The 23,768-nt window shown below is 49.1% G+C and overlaps 1 protein-coding gene across 3 annotated transcripts in view; it reads left to right on the plus strand.

Annotated features, from left to right (window-relative positions):
* LOC106504438 (taste receptor cell protein 1) overlaps positions 1 to 23,768 on the plus strand; it is a 45,797-nt gene that overhangs the window by 16,410 nt on the left and 5,619 nt on the right. For 2 of the 3 annotated variants that reach the window (XR_002345820.1, XM_013978066.2), the window contains exons 2-4: positions 18,314 to 18,436; positions 19,435 to 20,969; positions 22,661 to 22,722. Coding sequence is in view for 2 of the 3 variants with exons in the window: in XM_013978066.2 (XP_013833520.1) it covers positions 18,394 to 18,436; positions 19,435 to 20,969; positions 22,661 to 22,722 (1,640 nt within the window). In the remaining variant the exon portion in view is untranslated. The remainder of the gene's footprint in view (positions 1 to 18,313; positions 18,437 to 19,434; positions 20,970 to 22,660; positions 22,723 to 23,768) is intronic. The other variant, XM_021099034.1, reaches the window with a different exon arrangement.

Raw genomic sequence — 23,768 nt, forward strand, 5'->3', positions numbered from 1 at the left:
CTTGGAAAGAATACATATGCTGTTGTTATTGATTGGAGTATTCTATTAGATCTGCTTTGTTTATTGTGTTGTTTAATCCTCAATTTTCATAGTTATCATCTGTTTTCTCCATCCTGTTCTATCTATTATTAAGAGAGGGGTACTGAAGTCTCCGACTATTATTGTAAAACTGTCTATTTTGCCCTTCAGTTCTGTAAGTTTTACTTCATATATTTGGCTGTCATTCTATGCATAAATTTTTATAATTGTTATATCTTTTTGCTGTGTTGAACATTTTATTAATATATAATGTCCTTCTTTGTCTCTGATAAACTTTTTTGATTTAAAGTCTATTTGGGAGTTCCTGTTGTGGCTCAGTGGTTAACGAATCCGACTAGGAACCATGAAGTTGCGGGTTTGCTCCCTCGCTGTGGTGTAGGTTGCAGATGTGACTTGGATCCCAAGTTGGTGTGGCTGTGGCGTAGGCTGGCGGCTACAGCTCTGATTAGACCCCTAGCCTGGGAACCTCCATATGCCACCAGAGCGGCCCAAGAAATGGCAAAAAGACAAAAAAAAAAATAAAGTTTATTTGGTCTGATACTAGTATAGCCATTCCTGCTCTCTTTTGTTTACTGTTTGCACAGAATATCTTTTTCTATCCTTTAACTTTCAACCTATTTGTGTCTTTGGATCTCAAATGAGTCTTCGTAGACAGTGTATAGTTGGACCATGTGTTTTTATCCATTCTTCCAATCTGTCTTTTGATTGGTAAATTTAGTTACATTTAAAATAATTACTGATAAGGAAGACTTTCTCTTCCTTCCTTTCTTTCTTCTTTCCTTCCTTCCTTCCTTCCTTCCTTCCTTCCTTTCTTTCTAGGGCTGTACCTGCAGCATATGGAAGTTCCTACACTTTCGGTCAAATCAGACCTGCAGATGCCAGCCTACACCACAGCCACAGCAACACCAGAGCCTAGCTGTGTCTTTGACCTACACCATGGTTCACAGCAATGCCAGATCCTTAACCCACTGAGCGAGGCCAGGGATCAAACCTGCATCTGTATGGATACTAGTCAGGTTCTTAACCCATTAAGCCACAATGGGAACTCTAAGGAGAGACTTCTGTCATTGTGTTGTTTTCTCTAGACTTTTTTTTGTCTTTCATTTCCTGCATTTCTGTATCTTGCTATTTAATTTATTTTTTTGTAATGAAATGTTTAAATTCCTTTCTCATTTCATTTCGTGTGTATTCTTCAGCTATTTTCTTTGTGGCTACCATGGAGATTAATTTAATATCTTAACATTATAGCACTCTAATTTGGATTTATACCAGTTTAACCTCAATAACATGCAAAATCTCTGTTCTTTTATATCTCTGTGCCTACCTCTTTGGTAGTTGATGTCACAAAGTGACATCTGAATACATCGTGTGCCCCAGACATAAACTAAGAGTTCTTTAAAATGTATTAGTCTCTCTCTCTCTGTCTTTTTTTTTTTTTGTCTTTTTAGGACTGCACCTGCAGCATTTGGAAGTTCCCAGGCTAGGGGTCTAATTGGAGCTGGCAGCTGCTGGCCTACACCATATTCACAGCAATGTGGGATCTGAGCTGCATCTGCGACCAACACTACAGCTCACAGCATCACCAGATCCTTAAACCACCAAGCAGGGCGGGGGATTGAACCTGTGTCGTCATGGACACTAGTCAGGTTTCTTTACTGATGAGCCACAGTGGGAACTCCTAAACGTGTTAGTCTCTTAAATTATGTAAAAAAAAAAAATGCAGTTCCAAGCTCCGGTTACAATAATTGCTTTTCTATACTTAGCTTTTCTAATTGCCTAAGTATTTACTTATCTTGTGATCTTTATTTTTCCATATGGCTTTGAGTTACTGTCTAGTGTCCTTTCATTTCTCTTTGCAGGACTCTCTTGAGCTTTTCTTGCTGGCCAGGTCTAGAGGTCATGAACTCTCTCAGTTTTATTTATCTGGGAATGTCTTGATTTCTTTCTTTCTTTTGGTTTTTTGTCTTTTTTCTTTTTGGGGCTGCACCCATGGCATATGGAGGTTCCCAGGCTAGAGGTCTAATTGGAGTCATAGCCGCAAGCCTACACCACAGCCACAGCAACACCAGATCCGAGCCACATCTGTGACCTACACCACAGCCACAGCAACGCTGGATCCTTAACCCACTGAGTGAGGCCAGGGATCAAACCCGCAACCTCATGGTTCCTAGTTGGATTCCTTTCTGCTGAACCATGATGGGAACTCTTTTTTTTTTTTTTTTTTAATGTCTTGATTTCTCCCTCCACCCCACCACACTTTTTTTTTTGGCCATGCCTGCAGCATGAGGAAGTTCTCGGGCCAGGAATCAAATCCAAGCCACAACAATAACCTGAGCCACAGCAGTGGCTTAGCCCTTAACTGACTGCTAGACCACTGGAAAACTCCATCTCCCTCCTTTTTGAAGGAATTTTTTTTTTTTTTGTCTTTTAGGGCTGTACCTGGGGTACATGTAGATTCCCAGGCTACGGGTCAAATAGGAGCTGTAGCTGCTGGCCTACACCACAGCCTCAGCAATACCAGATCTGAGCCCGTCTGCGACCTACACCACAGTTCACGGCAACACCAGATCCTTAACCCACTGAGCAAGGCCAGAGATTAAACCCACATGCTCTTGGATATTAGTCAGATTCGTTTCCACTGAGCTACAATGGAAATTCTTGAAGGACTATTTTTGTGGATATAGGAATTTTCTTTTCTTTTTTTTGTTTAATTTGTATCATGATTTTTATTTTTTTCCATTATAGCCAGTAGGAATTTTCATCGACAAATTTTTTCTCCTTTTCACACTCTGAATGTATTGGTCCACTGTCATCTTTGGCTCCATTTTTTTTTTTTTTTTCTGATGAGAAATCTACAGATGCTATTATTGAGGATCTTGTCTATTTATTTCTCTCTTTTGCAGCTTTCAAGACTCACTCTTTGGGAGTTCCCATCATTGCTAAGTGGTTGGCAAGCCTGACCAGTACCCATGAGGGTGTGGGTTCAATCCCTGCCCTAGCTCAGTGGGTTAAGGATCTGGCGTTGCTGTGGATTGTGGTGTAGGTCATTAGACGAGGCTCAGATCCCATGTTGCTGTGACTGTGGTGTAGGCCAGCAGCTGCAGCTCCGCTTCCACCTCTAGCCTGGGAACCTCCATATGCCTTGGGTGCGGCCCTAAAAAGACAAAACAAACAAATGAACAAACAAAAAAACAGATTCATTCTTTGTCTTTTGAGTGTTTGGTTGTAATACATCTCCATGTGGATCATCTTGGAGTTCACTGAGATTCTTGGATATTTATAGTCACATCTTTCATTAAATTCGTGAAGTTTTCAATCATCATTTCTCCAGATGGTCTCTCTGGCCCTTTCTCTCCCTCTTCTCCTTCTGGGATCCCACAGTGTGTATTAGGTCCACTTGATGGTGTCTCAAGGGTCGCTTGGGCTATGTTCAGTTTTATTCATACTTTTTTCTTTCTGTCCTCAGCCTCGATAATTTCCATAGTCCCTTCTTTAGGTTCACAAATTATTTCTTGTGCCTGCTCAAATCTGCCTTTGAATTCCTGTAGTGAATTTTTCACTTCAGTTATTGTACTTTACAGCTCCAAAATTTCTTTTTGGTTCCTTTTTAGGTTTTCTATCTCTTTACTGATATTTTCATTTGGTTCATACATTATTTTTTTGACTTTGTTCTATATTCCTTTAGTTCTTTGAGCATCTTTAAGACAGTTGTTTTAAGGTCTTTGTATAATATATTTGCCAATATGTCTTTTTTAGGGATAGTTTCTGTTTCTTTTTCCCTTTGAGTTATACTTTCCTCTTTCTTTTTATGCATTGTGATTTTTTTGTTGTTGAAAAATCACAATGCATAATATTGTGACTGGAGATTTAAAACTTAATATGTGGTAACTCTGGAAATCTTATTCTCTCTCTTCCTCAGGGGTATTTTCTGTTACTGATTTTCGTGTGTGTGTGTTTATTGTTGTAGGCTGTCTCTATGCTGGGGATCAGCCTAAGGTATAAACGTAATGTCTTAGGTCTTTTCTGAGACTTTCCTTGAGCATGGAACTTTTGATTTTCCCCTATAAATGCAGTCATTTTGAAACATCCTAGTTTTCTAGTGGTTTTTGAACATCTGACTCCTAAAAGGGAAAAAATGAAAAATGCAGGGGGTGAAAATGATTTCAGCACTCAGAATACCTTGGAAGTTAGTTCATCAGATGGGGCAGGGTTGCAACAGGGGGGAGAGGTGCAGCAACAGTGGCTGTGCACCTCTCTTTCTGCACCTCTGATTGTGATTAGAAGCAGCAATCAGCAATCATAGCAGATCTCCAGAATTTAAAATCTAGGGTCCTTTTGCTCACCCTAGCTCCCACGAGGTCCACTATAATATTTTCTTTCCTTTTGTTTACATTGGAAAATTTCACAACAAAAGGTTTTTTATATTTTAAAATTAATTTTCAAAAAACAGACACAAGAAACACAATAGCCAAATTCAATACAAGGACATTTTAAGAATCTTCATTTGAACATCCATCTGAAAGGAAATAGAAAAATTGGACTTAGAATGAATGTCTGATAGGACATTTGATGTTTTAATGAATTACTTATTTTACTGTTTAGGTCTCATAACAGTCCAGGGCTTTTGTTTGAAAAGTCCTTATCTTGAAGAGATATAAACTGAAATATCTAGAGATGATTTTATATGAAGCTTGGGGTTTGATTAAAATAATCCAGTGTAAGCAGAGTCAAGGGAATATAGATGAAGCAAGACTGTCGAGGAGTTCCTGCTGTAGTGCAATGGGATTGGCGGCATCTTGGGAGTGCTGAGATGCAGGTTTGATCCCGGGCTCAGTACAGTGGGTTAAGGATCCAGCGTTGCTACAGCTGCAGCTTAGGTCACAACTGTGGCTCAGATCTGAGCCCTGACCCAGGAACTCCATGTGCCTTGGGGTGGCCAAAAAAGAAAAAAAAAAAAAAAAGGAAAGAAAAAAGATTGTCTATATGTTGCTAATTATTGAAGATGAATAATAGAACTGTTACATTATTTTCTTTATAAAAAGATAGAAAATTTCCATTAAAAGGGATAAAAATATTCATTTAGATGTATGTGTATGTGCCGGAGGCCAGCTCCAGCGACCAGGGAGTGTACACTTTTTCCCAATCAGAGAGGGACGTGGCATCGGCGAATGTACATATGGAGACAGCCTCTTTGTCCCTTCTTTCAGGGCGCTGGACTGCTCAGATTTTATTGGCATAAGTGGTTGATTATATAGACAGTTTTTCACTACAGATTACATCACAGTGTTAAAAGTACTTTGGTTAACTATTACGTGGTATAGCAGCTATACATCATGTTCTAAGGTCTTTGTCTTAACTAAACTTAGTGGGTACAATTTAGGGGCAATTAGGTACAATACATCATGTTTTAAGATCTCTATCTTAACTGAGTACAATTTAAGGGCAATTAGGTACAATACATCGTGTGGAAAGGAGGAGACAGTACAAATCATCCCATGGCCAGCCAGTCTTTACAATTTGAAGAGTTCACAGACACCAGAATTTGGCATTCACAAACCTTGTTTGTAGACTGGTGCTTATCTTCAAAGCATTATGGCAGGGAGACAGTGTAAGTAAATATAAACCAACTTAACTAAACTAGCTATCACTTAAAAGCTTTTAAAATCAAGGACAAAACTCACAGCTAGGTTTCTTGGATAATATATGTCTAACTTTTATGAACCTCATTAAAATCCTAACTCTAAAGTTTACCATATAACTAGTTAATAGATAAACACTATGTCTTAACTAAGTTGGATTTAAATAGGGGAAAGTCCTTTAGGATGAAATTCTTATTATATTATTGTTGTAATTTTGTTAAATCACAAATCAGCACAGGAAAATAGGAATGGGAAATAAGAATAATAAGTAAATGATCAGGAAAGACTGAGGAAAACTGAATAGCAAGTGAATAACAGAAAAGACTAAGTTATCCATGGAACAATCCCCACTCAGCAACACAAAATGGAAATTATTTCCTGGAAAATTTAGTTTTCCACCTATGTCAGTGGGCGAGCCTTATTGTCTTCTGGGGCCTGTCCTTGGAATTGTGCAATTCAGACAGGCCCCTTTTCCTGATTAGGAGCTTGTCCTTGGAACTGCACTGTTCAGGCAAGCTCCCTTCCTCGGCTTCTTGTATCTTCTCGGCTCCCCGCATGTATGAACTTATAAATAAAATCTTTCCTGTAGCCATCTAAATCTGTCCATCCATCTACATCTATTTAAATACATCTATGTGTTTATTCCCTTTTGCATATCTGACCTTCTAACTTGGATAGATTTTATTTGGCCTGAGAATACCTTTTAGGCCTGCTAATGACAAATTATCTCTTTTTAGATGTCTGCAAATATCTTCATCTTGATTTCTTTTCTACACATATTTTTTGATGTCTTTGACTTGGAGCTGCAGTCATTTTCTTTTAGCCCATTTGAGGTGTCATTCTTGGTCTTCTGGTTCCTGTTGTTTATGTTGAGAAGTCAGCTGTAAACCTAATTCTTGCTCCTTGGAAGGCAAGCTGACTCTTTTCCTCAAATTCTTTTAAGGTTAAAAAAAATTTTGAAGTTCTTGTCATGGCTCAATGGTTAATGAACCTGACTAGTATCCATGAGGATTCGGGTTCAGTCCCTGGCTCCGGTCAGTGGGTTAAGGATCCGGCGTTGTGGTGAGCTATGGTGTAGGTTGCAGATGCAGCTCAGATCCCGAGTTGCTGTGGCTTTGGTGTAGGCTGGCAGCTACAGCTCTGATCTCTGATTCGACCCCTAGCCTTGGAACCTCTATATGCTGTGGGTGCAGCCCTAAAAAGACAAAAGGTCAGAAAAAAAAGCATCTTTAGTTTTTTGATGTTTTACCATATGTATCTAGTTGTATAATTACGTTCATTTATCCTGCTTGAAATTGATCAGGTTTCATTATTTTAAAAGCGTTCTTGGAGTTCCCATTGTGGCCCAGCTGGTTATGAACCTGACTAGTATCCGTGAGGATGGGGGTTCAATCCCTGGCCTCCCTCAGTGAGTTAAGGATCCCATGTTACTGTGAGCTGTGGTGTAGGTCATGGATGCAGCTTGGATCTAGCACTGCTGTGGCTTTGGTGTAGGCTGGCAGCTGCAGCTCTGATTTGAACCCTGGTGTGGGAATTTCTATATGCCACAGGTTTGGCCCTAAAAAGCAAAACAAACAAACAAACAAACAAACAAACCCAATTCTCAGTCATTATTTTTTAGTCTTTTTGTCTTCTTCCAAGGCCGCACCTGCGGCATATGGAGGTTCCCAGGCTAGCGGTCAAATTGGAGCGTAGCTGCTGGCCTACACCACAGCCACAGCAACACCAGATCCGAGCTACATCTGCGACCTATACCACAGCTCCTGGCAATGCCGGATCCTTAACCCACTGAGCAAGGCCAGGGATCGAACCCGTAACCTCATGGTTCCTAGTCAGATTCGTTAACCACTGAGCCACAACGGGAACTCCTCAGTCATTATTTTTAAAAATATTGCTTCAGCTTCATTCTCCTCTTTGACTCCAATTAAAGGCATATTTGACATACTCAGTATATCCTCTGTACCTCCTGCTCTCTCTCCTGAATGTTTTATTCTTCTCTTTGTTTAGTTCTGAATTTTTTCTTCTGACCTACCTTCTAGTTGACTAATATCCTCTTCAGTTTTGCCTAATTGACTATGAAAGCCATCCATAGGGTTATTAGTTATTGTATTTTTCTATTTAGAATTTTTAGGGGTTTCTGTTGTGGCTCAGCAGGTTAAGAACCGGATCAGTATCTGTAAGTCTATGGGTTCAATCCCTGGCCTCACTCAGTGGGTTAAGGATCTCGCATTGCCACAAGCTGCAGTATAGGTCACAGAGGTGGCTTGGATCTGGCATTTCTGTGGTTGTGGTGTAGGCTGGCAGCTGCAGCTCCAATTTGACCCCAGTCTGGGAACTTCCATATGCCACAGGTATGGCCCTAAAAAAGAAAAAAGAAAAAAAAAAAAAAAAAAAAAACCTGACAGTGTTCGTGAGGATGTAGGTTCAATCCTTGGCCTCACTCAGTTGGCTAAAGATCTGGCATTGCCACAAGCTGTGGCATAGGTTGCAGATGTGTTTGGATGTGGTGTGGCTGTGGCGTAGGCCAGCAGCTGCAGCTCTGATTTGATCCTTAGCCTGGGAACTTCCATGTGTCACAGGTGCAGCCCTAAAAAGAAAAAAAAAAAAAAAGAGTTAAAGAGAAGTCTGTGCCATTTTGGGGGTAGTTTTGTAGTTTCTAAAATTTTCTGTCTTTTATTTCCTGGAACGTAGTAAGCATAGTTATTTTATGTTTTAATTTTTTTTTAATCTTTTTGCCTTTTCTAGGGCCGCTCCCAAGGCACATAGAGGTTCCCAGGCTAGGGGTCTAATCAGAGCTGTAGCCACCGGTCCATGCCACAGCAACATGGGATCCGAGCTGTGTCTGTGACCTACACCACAGCTCACAGCACGCCGGATCCTTAACCCACTGAACAGGCAGGGATCGAACCTGCAACTTCATGATTCCTAGTCAGATTCATTAGCAACTACGCCATGACAGGAACTCCAAGCATAGTTATTTTTTAGTCTATCTGATGATTCCAACATCTGGACTTTCTGAGGGTCTTCCTGCTGTCCTGGCTGCCCCCCTTCCTCCCTTCTCCCCTCCCTCCCTTCCTTGCTTCTTTCCGCCATGCCCAGCTGCCTTGTTTTATTGGAGAACAGTATAAAGACAGTTGGGACCTGAGGTTGGGAAGACTGTCTTCCCCTCTCCATATACGCCCACTGCCCCCAAATAAAAAATCACCAACTCTGAGAGCGGCTGAGACAGCAACAGGGGGTCAGGGAGGGAGATGTGTAATTCAAGGGCAGCAAAAAAGGCCATGCCTGTGCTGGGAGGGCCCAAAGGCAGCAGCTGCATGAATGACATGAATACAAGGCTCCGTATCTTCCACACAGGTCGGTATAGATATTCAGAGATAAGCTGCCACTCCCCCCGCCTTCTCCTCCTTCTGCTCCATGATGCTTGCTGCCAACCTGGTTCCTTTTTGCACATGAGGGTGAAAGGAAGGGGGATGATGAGCAAATGACCACCCAGTGGTGATCAGATACCTATCCATCAGCTTCTGGTCTTTTGTGCTATTACAGGATCCTTTCATATTTGCTGAGTGCCTGGGGGTACTTCTGTTTCTGAGAAGAGCCGCAGGGCCAAGTCACTCCTTATCTGCTGCACCTCAAAGCAGTCATGGTCCATCACTTCACATCTTCAGGTGTCATGTTGGTTGTACTGGGTCATCATGTAGTGTTGTAACTGTCTGCTCCCTCCTTGGAGTTGAAGTTCAGGTCTAGGGCCTTCTGGTGGACATTCATGGTTTTTGTATAGTCTTTAATTGCATCTAGGGCAGCTGCTTCCAATGTATAACCCTTGATGAAGGTCTGATCTAGCTGGATCCATTCGTAGAGCTTCAAGGTTGTGTCGAAGTCTTTCTTCTTTTTTTTAATGGCCACACCCATGGCATATGAAAGTTCTCAGGCCAGGGATTGAATCCAAGCCATAGCTGCAATCTGTGCCACCGCTGGGGCAAAGTTGGATCCTTTAATGCACTGCACCAGGCAAGGGATCGAATCTGCCCCTCTGCAATGACCTGAGCCACTGCAATTAAATTCTTAACCCACTGTGCCACAGCAGGAACTCCAAATTCTTTCTTTCTTTTCTTTCTTTTCTTTTTTTTTTTTTTTTTTTTTTGTCTTTTTGCTATTTCTTGGGCCACTCCCGAGGCATGTAGAGGTTCCCAGGCTAGGGGTCGAATCGGAGCTGTAGCCCCCGGCCTACGCCAGAGCCACAGCAACGCGGGATCTGAGCCGCGTCTGCAACCTACACCACAGCTCACGGCAATGCTGGATCTTTAACCCACTGAGCAAGGGCAGGGACCGAACCCGCAGCCTCATGGTTCCTAGTCGGATTTGCTAACCACTGTGCCACGACGGGAACTCCCAAATTCTTTCTTTTTATAGGCATCATTCTCCAATTCTTTTTCTTTCAGTGCCTGCTTCTTATTTTCTGTAAGATCTTCTTCCATTAGCTCTGGCTTGGTCTCCTCTTTGGGAGGAGGTGGTAGTGGAGATGTTGCACCTTCTTCCTCCTCATTCATACTCACTCCGAGGAGGACACTGAAAGTTGTCCTGATCAGGGATTTTGCAGTTTCATGCCCAGGTCCAATGGCTTGTTTCACAGTTGCTCTGTCAGTTTCCCAGTAGGTAGGATCAGCGAGCCACATCTTTGTCCTGGGGTCACTCTCCAGCTTCTGGTACAGACTCGGCATGATGAAAGGCTTCATGAATTTCCTCTCTGCAAACCAGGCCTCCATATTCCATAAACTATCTTTGAGCTGAGGATTGTTTGCTTTGTGGTTTTTTTTTTGTTTTTTTTTTTTGTCTTTTTTGCTATTTCTTTGGGCCGCTCCCGCGGCATATGGAGGTTCCCAGGCTAGGGGTCAAATCGGAGCTGCAGCCCCTGGCCTATGCCAGAGCCACAGCAACGCAGGATCCGAGCCGTGTCTGCAACCTACACCACAGCTCACGGCAATGCCGGATCGTTAACCCACTGAGCAAGGGCAGGGATCGAACCCGCGACCTCATGGTTCCTAGTCGGATTCGTTAACCACTGCACCACGACAGGAACTCCTGCTTTGTGTGTTAAACCCTATGTGGGGACAAGGAGCAGACGTGGTCCAGCCCAGCCACTGACATGTCACCAGCTGTAGGGTGAGAGCCAATGCAGCAGCAACCCTCTCCAGAGAACCAGGCTGTGGGGAAAGGCCAGTGCCCTGGCCACGGGCTCTGAGCATGGCCAGGGCCAGGCCACAGCCCCAGACGCTCACCCCCAGTGCTGTGTTCTCCAGGCCTGTCTCGGGACTAAGGAGGCTCATTCTGGGTGCACAGGTGTCAGCTGCCACTGGCTCACACATGACCGACTTGACAGCCATTGGTTCTCTTCTTATGACAACTCTTCACTGATTTTAACTTCTCACAGGTTGACACAGAATTGTGGTGACCTAAGGAATAAAAGAGGTGGTTAGATTTTAAAAGAGAAAAAACCAAAAAACCCTCCTCACAGGTTCACTTGGCTTTGGTTTAAGAACTCAAGAGCTTCCGCTCTTCATGAATAGCCCTTGCCCCAGTCAGGCTTGGAGAGTTTTGCCACCATCCTCTGAGGGTGGCTTTAATTGTCGGTTGTTCCTGCAGGGTTGCTGGTTCATATTGTCTTGTTTTCTCCTGTGCCCGGGTGCCTTAGTTGTATGCCAAACAATTTTTAAAAATTAGTTTGTGGAATGTCTCGAGGCTTAAGATTAAGTTATCTTCCTCCGCAGACAGTTTTGTTTTCCTATACCAGATACTTTAATTCATTAGCAGTTAAAAGATCATTTAAATTGGAGTTCCCATTGTGGCTCAGTGGTTAATGAATCTGACTAGGAACCATGAGGTTGTGGGTTTGGTCCCTGGCCTTGCTCAGTGGGTTAAGTATCTGGTGTTGCCGTGAGCTGTGGTGTAGGTCGCAGATGTGGCTCTGATCTGGCTTTGCTGTGGCTGTGGTGTAGGCCGGCAGCTATAGCTCTGATTAGACCCCTAGCCTGGGATCCTCCATATGCTGTGGATGTGGCCCTAGGGGGGAAAAAAAAGACACACACAAAAAAAAGATCATTTAAATCTAGTTTTAGGGATTGAGACTCAAAGCTAGGCTTCAGTCTACATGAGGTCTGGCTTGCTGCCACGTCACTCACTCCCAAGGACACTGAGTGTCCTGACCCAATGGCCTGTAGGTTTCTAAGAGCCATACACACACCCTGCCCCAAATTTTGGCAGGCCCTGGACTTCCAACTTTTGTCTCTGTAGTAACCTAGAAGCTGTTGAAAGTACTGATCAGCTTCCCAGCTGCCTTTTTAGGGTTGCAGACACCCCATGGGAAAAGCAGCTCCAATGGTGTGCCTCCCTCTGAAGTTTTGTCTCCTCCTGTATCTTGTTGGTCTAGGAATTCTTTACTATTGCGCCGATTCAACCAGATTTTTGTTTTTCTGCAGCCTGAGGTTTTTTTTTATTTGTTTTTAGGGCTGTACCTACGGCATGTGGAAGTTCCCAGGCTAGGGGGTCAATCAGAGCTACAGCCACCAGCCTACCCCACATCCACAGCAACGTGGGTTTGGAGCCTCGTCCAAAACCTACACCACAGCTCATGGCAACTCCAGATCCCTGACCCATTGAGCAAGGCCAGGGATCGAACCCACATTCTCATGGATACTAGTCAGATTTGTTTCCACTGCACCACAACAGGGAGTCCCCAGAGTTTTTATTAAAGGTGATAATTGTGCAGCTTTTCCAATTTCTTCCTTGGTTAATGGGCAAGTCATACCACCCACTCCTTCTCAAGTCAGGAGCAGAAGCATAGAGGTGGGGATGAGTGTGGAAAAAATGAGGGTTCCATGTAACTCTAGTGGAGGGTGTGTGTTGGGGAGGCACGGAGAGGGGTGAAGAACAGAAAACTGTGAAAGGCTAATGCGCCTGAAAATGCGGGTTCCCTGAAAGCGATGCATGCGCCTGTCACCTCCCACCGCCTCTACTGAGTGAGCCCTGCACATATCCGCTGAACTGGGCGCTGCCAAGTCAGAGAGAGGAGGTCAAGCAGAGACGCCACCCAACACAGGCGTAAAGTCAGGTCTAGGGCAATAAAAACAGAAACCCCCCAAAAAACAGTGGTTTCAATAAGATAAACGTTTTTTTCCCTCATACCAAGCAAATTTGGAGGTGAGCAGTCCACAGCTGGTCAGGTGACTTCAGAAGGATGTCTAGGACCTTCCACTTTGCTCTATCGTCCACTTATAGCCTGTACTTCGTGATCCTAGAGCTTGAGTTCCGCATTTTAGCAAGAAAGAGAAGGGCAAAGAGTAGCACCTTTTCCTTTTGGGGCCACTTCCCCTACATCCCTCATGGCCCTCTTATCTGATTGGCCAGACCTGAGTCACATGGTCACACCCCTCTACAAGGGAAATAGTCTTAATTCTGGACCACCCCGTGGCCAGCTAATAATAAGGGATAATAGTAGTAATGAAGAATGGGAGGCATATGAAGTGACAATAATAAGGGATAATAGTAGTAATGAAGAATGGGAGGCATATGAAGTGATAAGTAGGGGTCTCTGCTCGTGCCCTCCCCTTTCCTATCCTGTCCTCCTCTCCTCCCAGGACCCTTCCCCGACATCTCAGTACCAAGTCCCACTTCCTCTGCGCCACAGCTCAGAGAGTCTGACCACTGCAAGGACATTTTGAATAGGAAAAAAAAAATGTCTGGATATTTTCAAAGGGTAAACTATGCGATGTTTTGATTAGACACACTCTTCTGGTGCTCTGTACACTTTTTAAAAACAAACACCTTTTTTTTCAGTTTGTACATTGTGGATGATGGATAGCAATGCAAAATAATTCTTGTTTATAATCATGCAAATTGACTGCCCCTGAAGATTTGATTGACTCTCCCCCAACCACTGGAAAAAGCTAATTTTACATCTATCTGTAAATTTCTTTCTTTCTTTTTTTTTTTTTTGTCTTTGTTGTTGTTGTTGTTGCTATTTCTTGGGCCGCTCCTGCGGCATATGGAGGTTCCCAGGCTAGGGGTCGAATCGGAGCTGTAGCCACCGGCCTACGCCAGAGCCACAGCAACGTGGGATCCGAGCTGCGTCTGCAACCTACACCACAGCTCACGGCAACGCCGGGTCGTTAACCCACTGAGCAAGGGCAGGGACCGAACCCGCAACCTCATGGTTCCTAGTCGGATTCGTTAACCACTGCGCCACAACAGGAACTCCTGTAAATTTATTTCAATGTTCCTGTATTCCATATAATGTAAGTCTTCACTGAATTCACCTTTGAACTGGTTGTTGACATCTGCCTGGGTGCCTCCTTAATACTGAGTTAAATAGTCTTTACTGTGTGTTCATTTTTCATCGGTATGAGAGCCATGATTTTCCTTTTTTGTTGTTGTTTTGTTTTGTTTTTTTCATTTTTCAGCAGCAAACACTGCTTGACTTGGCGACCAAGGGGAATCCAGCCAGAGGTTCCCATAGGATAGATGTCAAACCCGGCAGAAAAATCTGAGAAAATATGGCATTGGGTGTCAGATCCCTGACCTGGAAGAACACGCCTTGGTAGATTAAAGGGCAGGTCTGGGGCCAGGTATCCTACGTGGGCACCAATACCCCCAGGTAGGAGGGACAGACAGCAGATGGGACAAAAGTGGGAGGGAGAGACGCAGGGCCAGAGGCAGGGAGGTGGCCAGTCTGAGTCAGCAGGGACACCTGCTTGTGCTTGCTCTCACAGGGGCTCACAGAATGATTCTGACCCTGCCAACCTGCTTGAAAGCGGTGGGGGGATGTCCCAGATCTCTGGGTGATGTGGCAGCCGGCAGGGCTATAAACTGAGACCCTTCCCAGACCCTGGCTGTGTCCCTGAGTGAGGGAACTGGAGGCTCTGGGATGTGGTTGGACGATGGGGATGGCTGGACAGTGCATGAGCTGACTCAGCTAAGTCTGTTGTCTCGGCCAGAACACCCTCCCTGGAAGCACAGCTAGCTGGGAAGGTGCTGTTGCCTCTTCTGTCCCTCCTCAGAGGTGGCACATGGACACCTCCGTGATAATGGCAGAAGGTGGGAGGGGCCAGGACTAAGGTCTGCCAAGCAGGCTGAAGCCAGAGGAGGAGGCTTCCAGTGCAGGGATAGAATTGAGAATTCAGCAGAGGGTGAAGAGGCTTCCCCACAGTCTTCTCTCTGTTCCTCCTGCAAGCCCCCCATTCTGTGCCAGTCAAGTGGCAGGAGCCCTCCAACCATCATAGTCACCTTTCTCTGAGGAGAAGGTAACCGACGGGGGGTCGAGGTCTGGATGCGGCAGGCACTTGCCAAGGGACATGTGGGGACTGTAAGCTGGCCCCCTACCCCCACTCCTTCAACAGAGGGTTGGGAGCCCAGAAGAGAGAGCCAGGAAGGGGAGGCCCAGCCCTGTACTCATCTTTGAAGCTGGAGGAACTTTTCCTCTGGAAGGTACCTAGGCAAAGCCAAGCATCCGCCTGTCCCGCTGCCCGTGTATCTAGGCAAATGTCTCCTGGTCAGCCCTGGGACGACCTGTCCTGTTCCTTTCTTTGGGGTCCCACCTTGTCCTCTGCTTTCGAGCCCTCCAGGACTCTTTGGGTGTGGGACTAAGGACATAGGATGACCTCCTGTGCTGCCCCTCCTCCTGCCCCAGGGAGCTGAGCATTAGGAAGGATTATCACAGAATGTGGGGGTCCCCTGCACTCAGCTGGGTTAGGGAGCAGGGTGTGGAGGGGCTGCATTACTGGGCTAGACTGTGGTCCTTTCAGGCATCAGAACTCAGGGGAGGAGTGAGGCACTGCCTGCCACAGGCTGCAGTGCCAGGGAAGGTCCTGGTTGAGGGACCTGAGCTGGTCCAGGAGAGGAGGAATAGTACCCAACCCTCTGTGCCAGATCCCCATCCTGCCCCAGGGGGTGTCAATCTTCTAAAAGTTCCTTTATTGAGATCCTTGACCTGAGGCTAGAATTCCCATTCAACTCATTTCAGGTATGAGGGCAGGTTATTTCAGGTGTTGGGATGGAGCAGAGAGCCCAGGTCTAGCCTGGCTCAAATGCAAATTCTAGCAGCAACGCTGTAGTAGACTGAGCTCCACCCCTGTGCATAACCTGAGTCCTGACCTTAGACATAGGCTGAGCCCTAATGTCTAGTTTTTTGTTTTTGTTTTTGTTTTTTTGGTTGCCCCTCAGCATATCGAGTTGCAAGGCCAAGGATCAGATCCCAGCCAAAGCTGCGACCTAAGCCACAAGTGTGGCAGCACCAGATCCTTAACCCACTGTGCTGGGATGGGGATCAAATGTATGCCCCAGTGCTCCCAAGACGCCACTGATCCCTTTGCACCACAGCAGGGACTCCACTGATGTCTAGTTCTGGACTGAGCTTTCTCTGTAGAATCGGGGCTTGGTGGGGAGTGCGAGCGTGTGCCCAGCTCCCACCCAAAAGCCTTTGCCTGGTGGTGTGGGTGGCCTTCAGACGTGTTTCTGTCCCTTATCCCTCTCCCTGTCCCTGGCAGCTCCTGCTTTGAGCGTCGCTGCCAGGCTGGCCTCCGTGCTGAGAGAATGTTCAGCCCTGCCCCCAGCTTTGGCCCCCGCCTGGTCTGGCCTGAAGGGGCCAGGAGATGAGGACTCAGTGTCCTGGGATGTGAGTGGCCTTTGCTCTTGGACTGGAGCCATCAGCAACCAAATCTTCCTCACCCCAAGGGTGCCTGGGAAGGGGGTGGCCCTGCCAGGCAGGGCGGGCATTAGGTAGAGGCCGCTGGTCCTGCATTTACCACCTCCTCTGTGGAGCACTGACACCTCCAGAGGCAGGCTTCCCAACATCACCAGGTAAGACTCAGGTGTCCTGGGGGCACAGGTGAGGGAGATGGTGTAGGGGTGCAGAGTGAATGGGCTGGCCTGGTGGATGGAGTCACGGGCCAGGGGAGGGGGCTTGTGGAAGGGCAGGTGGGTGAGTGGGGGCAGTGAAACCAGGACTGTTTGTAGAAGTTGTCAAAAACCAAAACCTCCTCCCTGCCCTGGGGAGGCATCCACCCAAGCTGGCCAGGCCTGGACCAGAAGGGGCTGGGTGCAGATGGCAGCCTCCGGCTGTGCACACAGAGCTGTGCAGGTTTACAGAGCAGTAGAGCTGTGATCAGAGGGTGGGAACAGGCTGGCCTGAGGGGTTTGTCTGAACCTGGGATGGTACATGTGTTTGGATGGAGTTGGATCGTGGAGGAACTTTTTCCCTTAGGGGACTAGGTCCGGGGAAAGGCTGCATCCAGGTAGGAGTTGCTGGGTGGTGGCAAAGGGCAAGTGAAAAGGTCAGGAGTTTCCTGTCTGATCCCCTGCTGTGAAGGGTTCTGGGGATTATGTCCCTTTAAGCAGGGTTTCTTGTTCTGAGGGATCTGGGATGGGTCACTGTGCTTCTCGGAGGTCTCACACAGGCCAGGAGCCTGGTGGGAGAGGCTTTGAAAGAGCTGAAAATCTCCTATAGCTGCTGTGGTGGTGGCGGGGAAGGGGGGGGGAATGGAGCACGGTCTGAGCCCCAGTTGAGTCTGCTCCCATGAAGGCACCAGACCCCCACCCTCCCTGCCCTCCCTGCGTAAAGCTCCTTAGGGCGCCCAGGCCCTTCTCCTGTGTCTGGAGGGGTGTAGAGAGAATGGCTGCAGCAAAGACCAGAGGAAGCCTTGCTTGAGACCCCACACCATTCTGGGTCTGCCCCAAATGCTAGGTCTGCAGGGGGACCCGGGAAGGACCCCTCAACCTATAAAGCCCATCCACCTCCACCCCAGTGTTCCCATTTCAGGTCTCTGACTGGGATTCCACGTGGGCCCAGTCGGGGACTAGTGTGCTCTCCTCCAGCCGCCCCACCTCCCCCTGCCTGATGGGCTGGGAGTTGGGGCAGGATATAGAGGGTCTCTGTTAGTGTCACTGCCCTCTGTTAAGTCCTGCCTCCCAGGACACAAGCAGAGCTCCCAGTGTATTTAGCATCTCTGCCATTGTCACAACTCTACCAGGACTGCCACCATGGCCACAGGCATCAGCACCACTAACACCCCCAACTCCACCCAGAGTATACCATTGAGACCCTCCCCACCTCTAGGAAGAGCACCCCACCTCACATTTAAAGATTGGACAGAACTTTCCACTCTTCTTCCTTTTTTTTTCTTTTTTCTTTTTAGGGCTGCACCTATGGCATATGGAAGTTCCCAGACTGGGGGTTAAATCGGAGCTGCACCTGCTGGCCACAGACACAGCCATAGCCATGCGGGATCCAAACCATGGATGACCTACACCACAGCTCATGGCAATACTGGACCCCCGACCCACTGCAAGGCCAGGGATTGAACCCTCATCCTCAGGGATACTAGTTGGGTTCGTTCCTGCTGCACCACATCGAGAACTCCCTTACTCTTCTTCAATAGGTTTTCAGGTCTATAACCTCTTGGGCTGTGAGGCTGGCACATAAGGTCCCCATTCAACAGGGTCTGCAGTCCCGTGGAGAAGAGCTGTGCTGGAGGCTCAGGCAGCAGTGTTTGCCCCTGAGCTGCAGGGCAGCGATGCCGCTCAGGGGGTAGCTGGAGACGTCAACTAACCAGAGCTCACAGCTGGGCAACATTCCTTTCCTGAAGGGGGATCTGAGTGGACGTCTTCCATCTGCCACCTTCCATCTGGTTCTGGAGGCATAGAAGCCTGAGCAGGAGCCTTCGGCATGGGCAGGCAATGGCTTTCAGCCCCTGGAATTCTCCTGGCTGGTGAGTAGAGCTAGGGCAGGCTGACTTGGGGGTGGGGGGGCCCACCCCAGACCCCACCTGCTCACCTGGGACTCCCACATCAGGGCTGACCTACCCTGTCTTCATGTCAGCCTGGGTTTGGTCAGCTCAGAGGATTTTTTTTTTTTTTGTCCTTTTAGGGCTGCACCCATGGCACGTGGAAGTTCCCAGGCTAGGGGTTGAATCGGAGCTACAGCTGCCAGCCTACACCACAGCCACAGCAATGAGGGATGCAAGCCCAGCCTGCAACCTACACCACAGCTCACAGCAACACTGGATCCTTAACCTACTGAGTGAGGCCAGGGACCGAACCCGCATCCTCATGGATGCTAGTCGGGTTCGTTAACCACTGAGCCATGACAGGAACTCCTCAGAGGATCCTAAGACAGGGTCAGGAGCCCTTCCTTCATCCCCCAGGCTTGGGCTCCCTGAGGGCATTAGGAATCACCCACTTGGGGGAACCTGGCACGGGGTTGCCCCCCCACCCCATGGGGCTCGGTGCACACTTGTAGCCAAGTGTGGTATTACGGTTTTCAGAGATGGTCCCCTCCCCATCCCCTACCTCCTGCCCCTTCAGCGCTCAACCATCCTGAGTTCTGGGACTGTGATAAGGTAACTGCCTTTTTCACTTGGTGGAGGGTTGCACAGCCCTTCCCAGCATCCAGCAGTCTGGGTCTTGGCAGAGAAGGCTTCCCTTGGGGAGGGATCCTGCTGGGGTGGGAGCAGGCCCTTTTCCCTCAAGGTCCCCCTTTCTGGCGGCAGGGCAGGGTTCCCGGGTCTCTCATGGGCTAGGATCAGAGAGGGGAGGTTTCTCCCCAGATAGCCGAGTGGTTTGGGGCACAGCCGGGGTCAGGGGTCAGGTCTCCTTAGAACCCCTAGACAAGGGAGGTGGCAGCAGCAGGGAAGGCAGAGCCTCTGAGGGGCTCTGGGCCAATTGCACCCCATTGCGTGGCGGGCAGAACTGCTCTTTTGTTTTGCAGCAGTCCTGGTGGTCTCAGCTTCTGCTCTTCCCCTTCTTCCTGCTCACAAAGTCCTGGGCTGGTTTCCTGTGGCCTCTAGCACATCTGCTTTGCAAGGTGGCAGCAAGAAGACACCCCCATCGTTAAACTCCTTGGTGACAGTCCTTGCAGGAGTCTCTCCCTCAGCCAAGAGGGCAGAGGAAGCTTCAGGTAGGCGGGCAAGAGCCCTATTTCCAGAGGCATCTAGGAAGCAGCAAGCTCTTCTAGGCTTGCCCCTGGGCTTGTATGTCCTCTCAGAGCAGGCTGATCCTTTGGGAGCTGCTGAGGCCTCAGGCAGGGCCACACCCACCTCAGCTCCATCAGCAGTAGCTGCGCCCACAGCGCATGGGGTTCCTAAGTCCCAGCCAGCATCCTATGTGACTGGATCTGCAGAGATCTTAGCCCCTGGGTCTCCAGGGACAGCCTCTACTGCACCACTGCATGCTTCTCCTGGCCCAAGGCATCTTGCCGGTGAGCCAAAGTCCATTGAGCTCTCCGGGTTGTCTGATCCAGTCCATGCTCCTGCTCTGAGGATCTTCATCACCTCTGGATCAACCAAACAGCCGGCTGGAACACTGCCTCCCCCCACCACTCCTGTATCCACATCTGGATCTCCACAGTGGCTGGCCTGGCCCGTGGGCAGGCCCACCTCCAGCCCCAGTGCCCAGGGACTGTCGGCAACAGAGGCCAGCAACTCCAGGCCAGGGCCCTCCCCACCTCCAACACTGGCTCCAGGGACCCCAGAGAAGGCTGTGTCCTCCGCATCCCACGGCTCACTTGCCTCGTTTACATCCATCAGTAACACATCGGCTGCCACAAAGCCTCATCTCCCTGGAGCAGCCGTGTGGTCAAGGCTGGACACGGTCGCTGCAGCCCTCACAGTGGGGTCAAGGTCACCCGGAAGTGGTCTGGCATCCCGTCTGGGCCCAGGGCCCAGGGGTCCTTCGGTGTTGCCGGTGCCCTCAACGGCACCCTCTTCACGGTCATCATCACCGTCACTGCCCCTGTCATCCCCAGCCCCTGCACTTCTGCCTCTGTCAACATCACTGTCACCAGTCCTGGCCCCCGTTTCCACCTTCACCACCAGAGCCAGGATCTCTCCAGACACTCCTGTGTCTGCACGCCCACCCATGGCCACAGGCCTTCTCTTCAAGGTTTCTAGTGTCCCAGCTGCCCTGCCGCCCCTGGTGGATACAGAGGCTGCGCTTCAGGGGACAGTCCAGCCTGGGCCGGTCGCAGCTGGCCCAGCCCCCTGGGCCACCCTCTCCCTCAGAGGTGCCCCTGGCCTTCCTTCTAGCTGTGCAAGTGTCCCTGAAGACGCTGCCTCCCCCAAGTCATCATCCTCGCCTCATCCCGGGCAGGCTGTCTCCTTGCAGGACTCGGGATTCTCCTCCCCAGGACGTAGTCGTGTGACCCGTTCAGTGACTTTCAGGATCACCAGTGAAGACTTCTCAGCAGCGCTTGGGAACCCTGCCTCCCCGGCGTACCAGCTGCTGAGCAAAAACATCCGCCACCAGGTAGGGGCTTCTTCCTTCTTCCACTCAGGAGTGTGGCCCCCGCCCCCTTACCTCTGTGCGTTGGCACGTACTATTCTCCATCTGGGACCACCTCACACCCTCCACTGCCCTTGCCGCCTGGAGATGGCTGTCTCGTTGGCGGGCCCTCACCTGGTGACTCAAACCCCCTGCCCCACAGAGTCTGCAGCCCGCCCTCTGTGGCCTGCCCTTCCCACACTGTCCCACCCCAGCCTGCTGCTCCTTGCAGACCACAGCCCCCTGAGGGTATCCAGGCCCAGGGCTGGGCACCCACAGAGGCCTTGGAGTGTGGAATGAGTGAACCCTACCCTGTGCCTCTCCGTAGGGTGGGGAGGAGCACGTGGGGAGCAAGGTGGCAGCCCAGCAAGTAGAAAAGCACCCCTGTCCCTTGAGTGGCTCCAGCAGGAAGGGGAGCCAGGCAGGGACTGTTCCAGAGTGAGCATGCAGGGAGGACTCCCCAGGGGTGGATCCTCGGAATCTGAGGAAACAGAGGAAGCAGCATGTGGCACTTCTCTGTGTAAAGCACCATCAGGAAGCAACAGGCCCTCAACTGCCACCCCCCCTGGCAGAGTGAGGCAGAGTTCCCACGGCCCAAACCCAACCCACCTCCGCCCTCAGCACCAGGGAGAGAATGTGCGCTGGCCTCCTGCCTGTCATCTGTCATTCCAGGGGGCCACTCTGATTCTCTTCCACATGTTCACTCATTCGTTTATTCGTACACCTCACAGAGGGCCTGCTGTACCAGCTACAATGCTAAGGGCTGCGGGGAACAACAGCAAAACCAAGCACGGCCCCTGCTTCCAGGGCAGACAGACATCAAGTGAATGTTCAAACAAATCTGGTTGTAACTCTAATCATAAAGTAAGCTCTGTAAAAGAGCTGTGACAGACAGGGTGACTAAGATCCTGGGGGCTAGCGGGTGCCCAGAGAACACCTTTTTTTTTTTTTTTTGTCTTTTTAGCGCTACACGCATGGCATGTGGAAGTTCCCAGGCTAGGGATCGAATGGGAGCTGCAGCTGCTGGTGCACACCACAGCCACTGCAATGCAGGATCCAAGCCATGTCTGTGACCTACACCACAGCTCACGGCAACGCCAGATCTTTAATCCACTGAGCAAAGCCGGGATCGAACCCACATCCTCATGGATACTAGTTGGGTTAATTACTGCTGAGCCACAGCAGGAACTCCCCAGAGCACGCCTTTCTGAGATAGGGGAATTTTAACGGGGATGGAGAGAAGGTAGTCGATGAAACAGGGAAGAGCTTTCTAGACAGTGGGAACAGCATGTGCGAGGAAAAGGTGGGCAGAGGCTGAGGCGCAGGGTAGGAGGGGGACTGCAGAGAGACAAGAGGAGGGGCTGTCATCCAGGGGAGATGGCAGTCAGCAGGACAACTGGACTGGAGAGCAATTAGCAGCAAAACTGCAGAGAAGGAAAGGCCTAGGAAGGCTGTTTCCTGAACAGTTGGAGCTGCCCTGCGGTTTTCAGTAGAGGGCGACTGGCAGGTAGTTTCCGGCAGCCATGCTGGGAAGGTGTGGGTGGCCCTGGGAAGCCCACGGTGTCACTGAGAAAACCAAAGCAGGGGCCAGAGGAGAGATGATGACGAGAGTGAGCTGATACTGAGAAGTGAGGGGTGGCACCTGCTGACTCTCAAGTACATCTGTCTGTCCTCAGCTCCAGTCCATCTATCATGAGGCCTTCTCCAGTTTTGAGGGCGTCAGCGTCCTGCTCTTAAGGTGAGTGAGTGCGTCTCTCAGGGTCCAGCCCCTGTCTGCCAGCCGTTCTGTGCCTTCTCAGGCCACAAGACCAGTCACCCAGCCCTGCCCAGCCCCACCATGGCCAGAAGCTCTGTGGGAGTCAGGAAGAGCCCTGCATGGGCAGGCAGGAGGCCCACTTCTGCTTCTGCCCCTGGCTGTGTGACCTCAGGTGACCTCTTGCCTGCTCTGAGCTCCAATTCCAGCTGCAGAATTTGAGCAGGGATGCCAGGCATTGTCTGGGTGTGATGGGGAAGGAAGGGGACACTTCCCTGGGCCAGGAGCCCAGAAATGACATGTAAACTGATGCAAATATGCTGGGGGAGGGGCCCTTTCTGGTTCTGAGCCTCTGGGGATGTTGGGGGGTGGGGACCTAAAGCCAGATGTGCTAGCACTGCTAGCCCTGCAGTCTCAGATAAAAGGTCAAAAGGTCCAAATCATCACAGCCCCGCTTGAGTTGAACTCAGTGTAGACTTTGAGTCCTATCGGCAGATCCCTCCCAGTGCAGAAATTTAGAAGCTTGATTATGCCTAGTGATGGGAAGTTCACCACCACTATCTTTCCAGGCCTTGATCCCAGCTTGTTAGAAAGGCCTCCCTGCCCCAACCCAGCCTTTTTCATAGCAATGACCCGAGCCACAGCCATGAGAACGCCGGATCCTTAACCCACCGTTTTACCAGGAAACTCCCAGGAAGTTCCCCCTTATAAGGAACTGAAATCTCTCTCTTTGAATTCCCTGCCCTGAGTCTGAACAGAAGCTTTGGCTCCCCAGCCCCAGGATGGCATAGCACAGAACAGGTACTCTGGGAAAGGATACAGGAAAGTGATTCTGGATCCTAAGCCTGCTTGTTTTCAGGTTTCTCCCTGCAAACTCCTTCAACCCTGCGCTCAGGCCAGGCTGCCGCCACAGGACATGGCCCATCGGTCTCCCTCCCCCAGGCGTTCAGAGACTCCTCAGGCCTGTCACCTCCCTCTTCCCAGACCCCCTGCTTCTTGTGATGCCACCAAAGAGGTTTTTCTCGGTGTGG

This window comes from Sus scrofa, chromosome 7 (genome assembly GCF_000003025.6).
Source record: "Sus scrofa isolate TJ Tabasco breed Duroc chromosome 7, Sscrofa11.1, whole genome shotgun sequence".
Classification (NCBI taxonomy): domain Eukaryota; kingdom Metazoa; phylum Chordata; class Mammalia; order Artiodactyla; family Suidae; genus Sus; species Sus scrofa.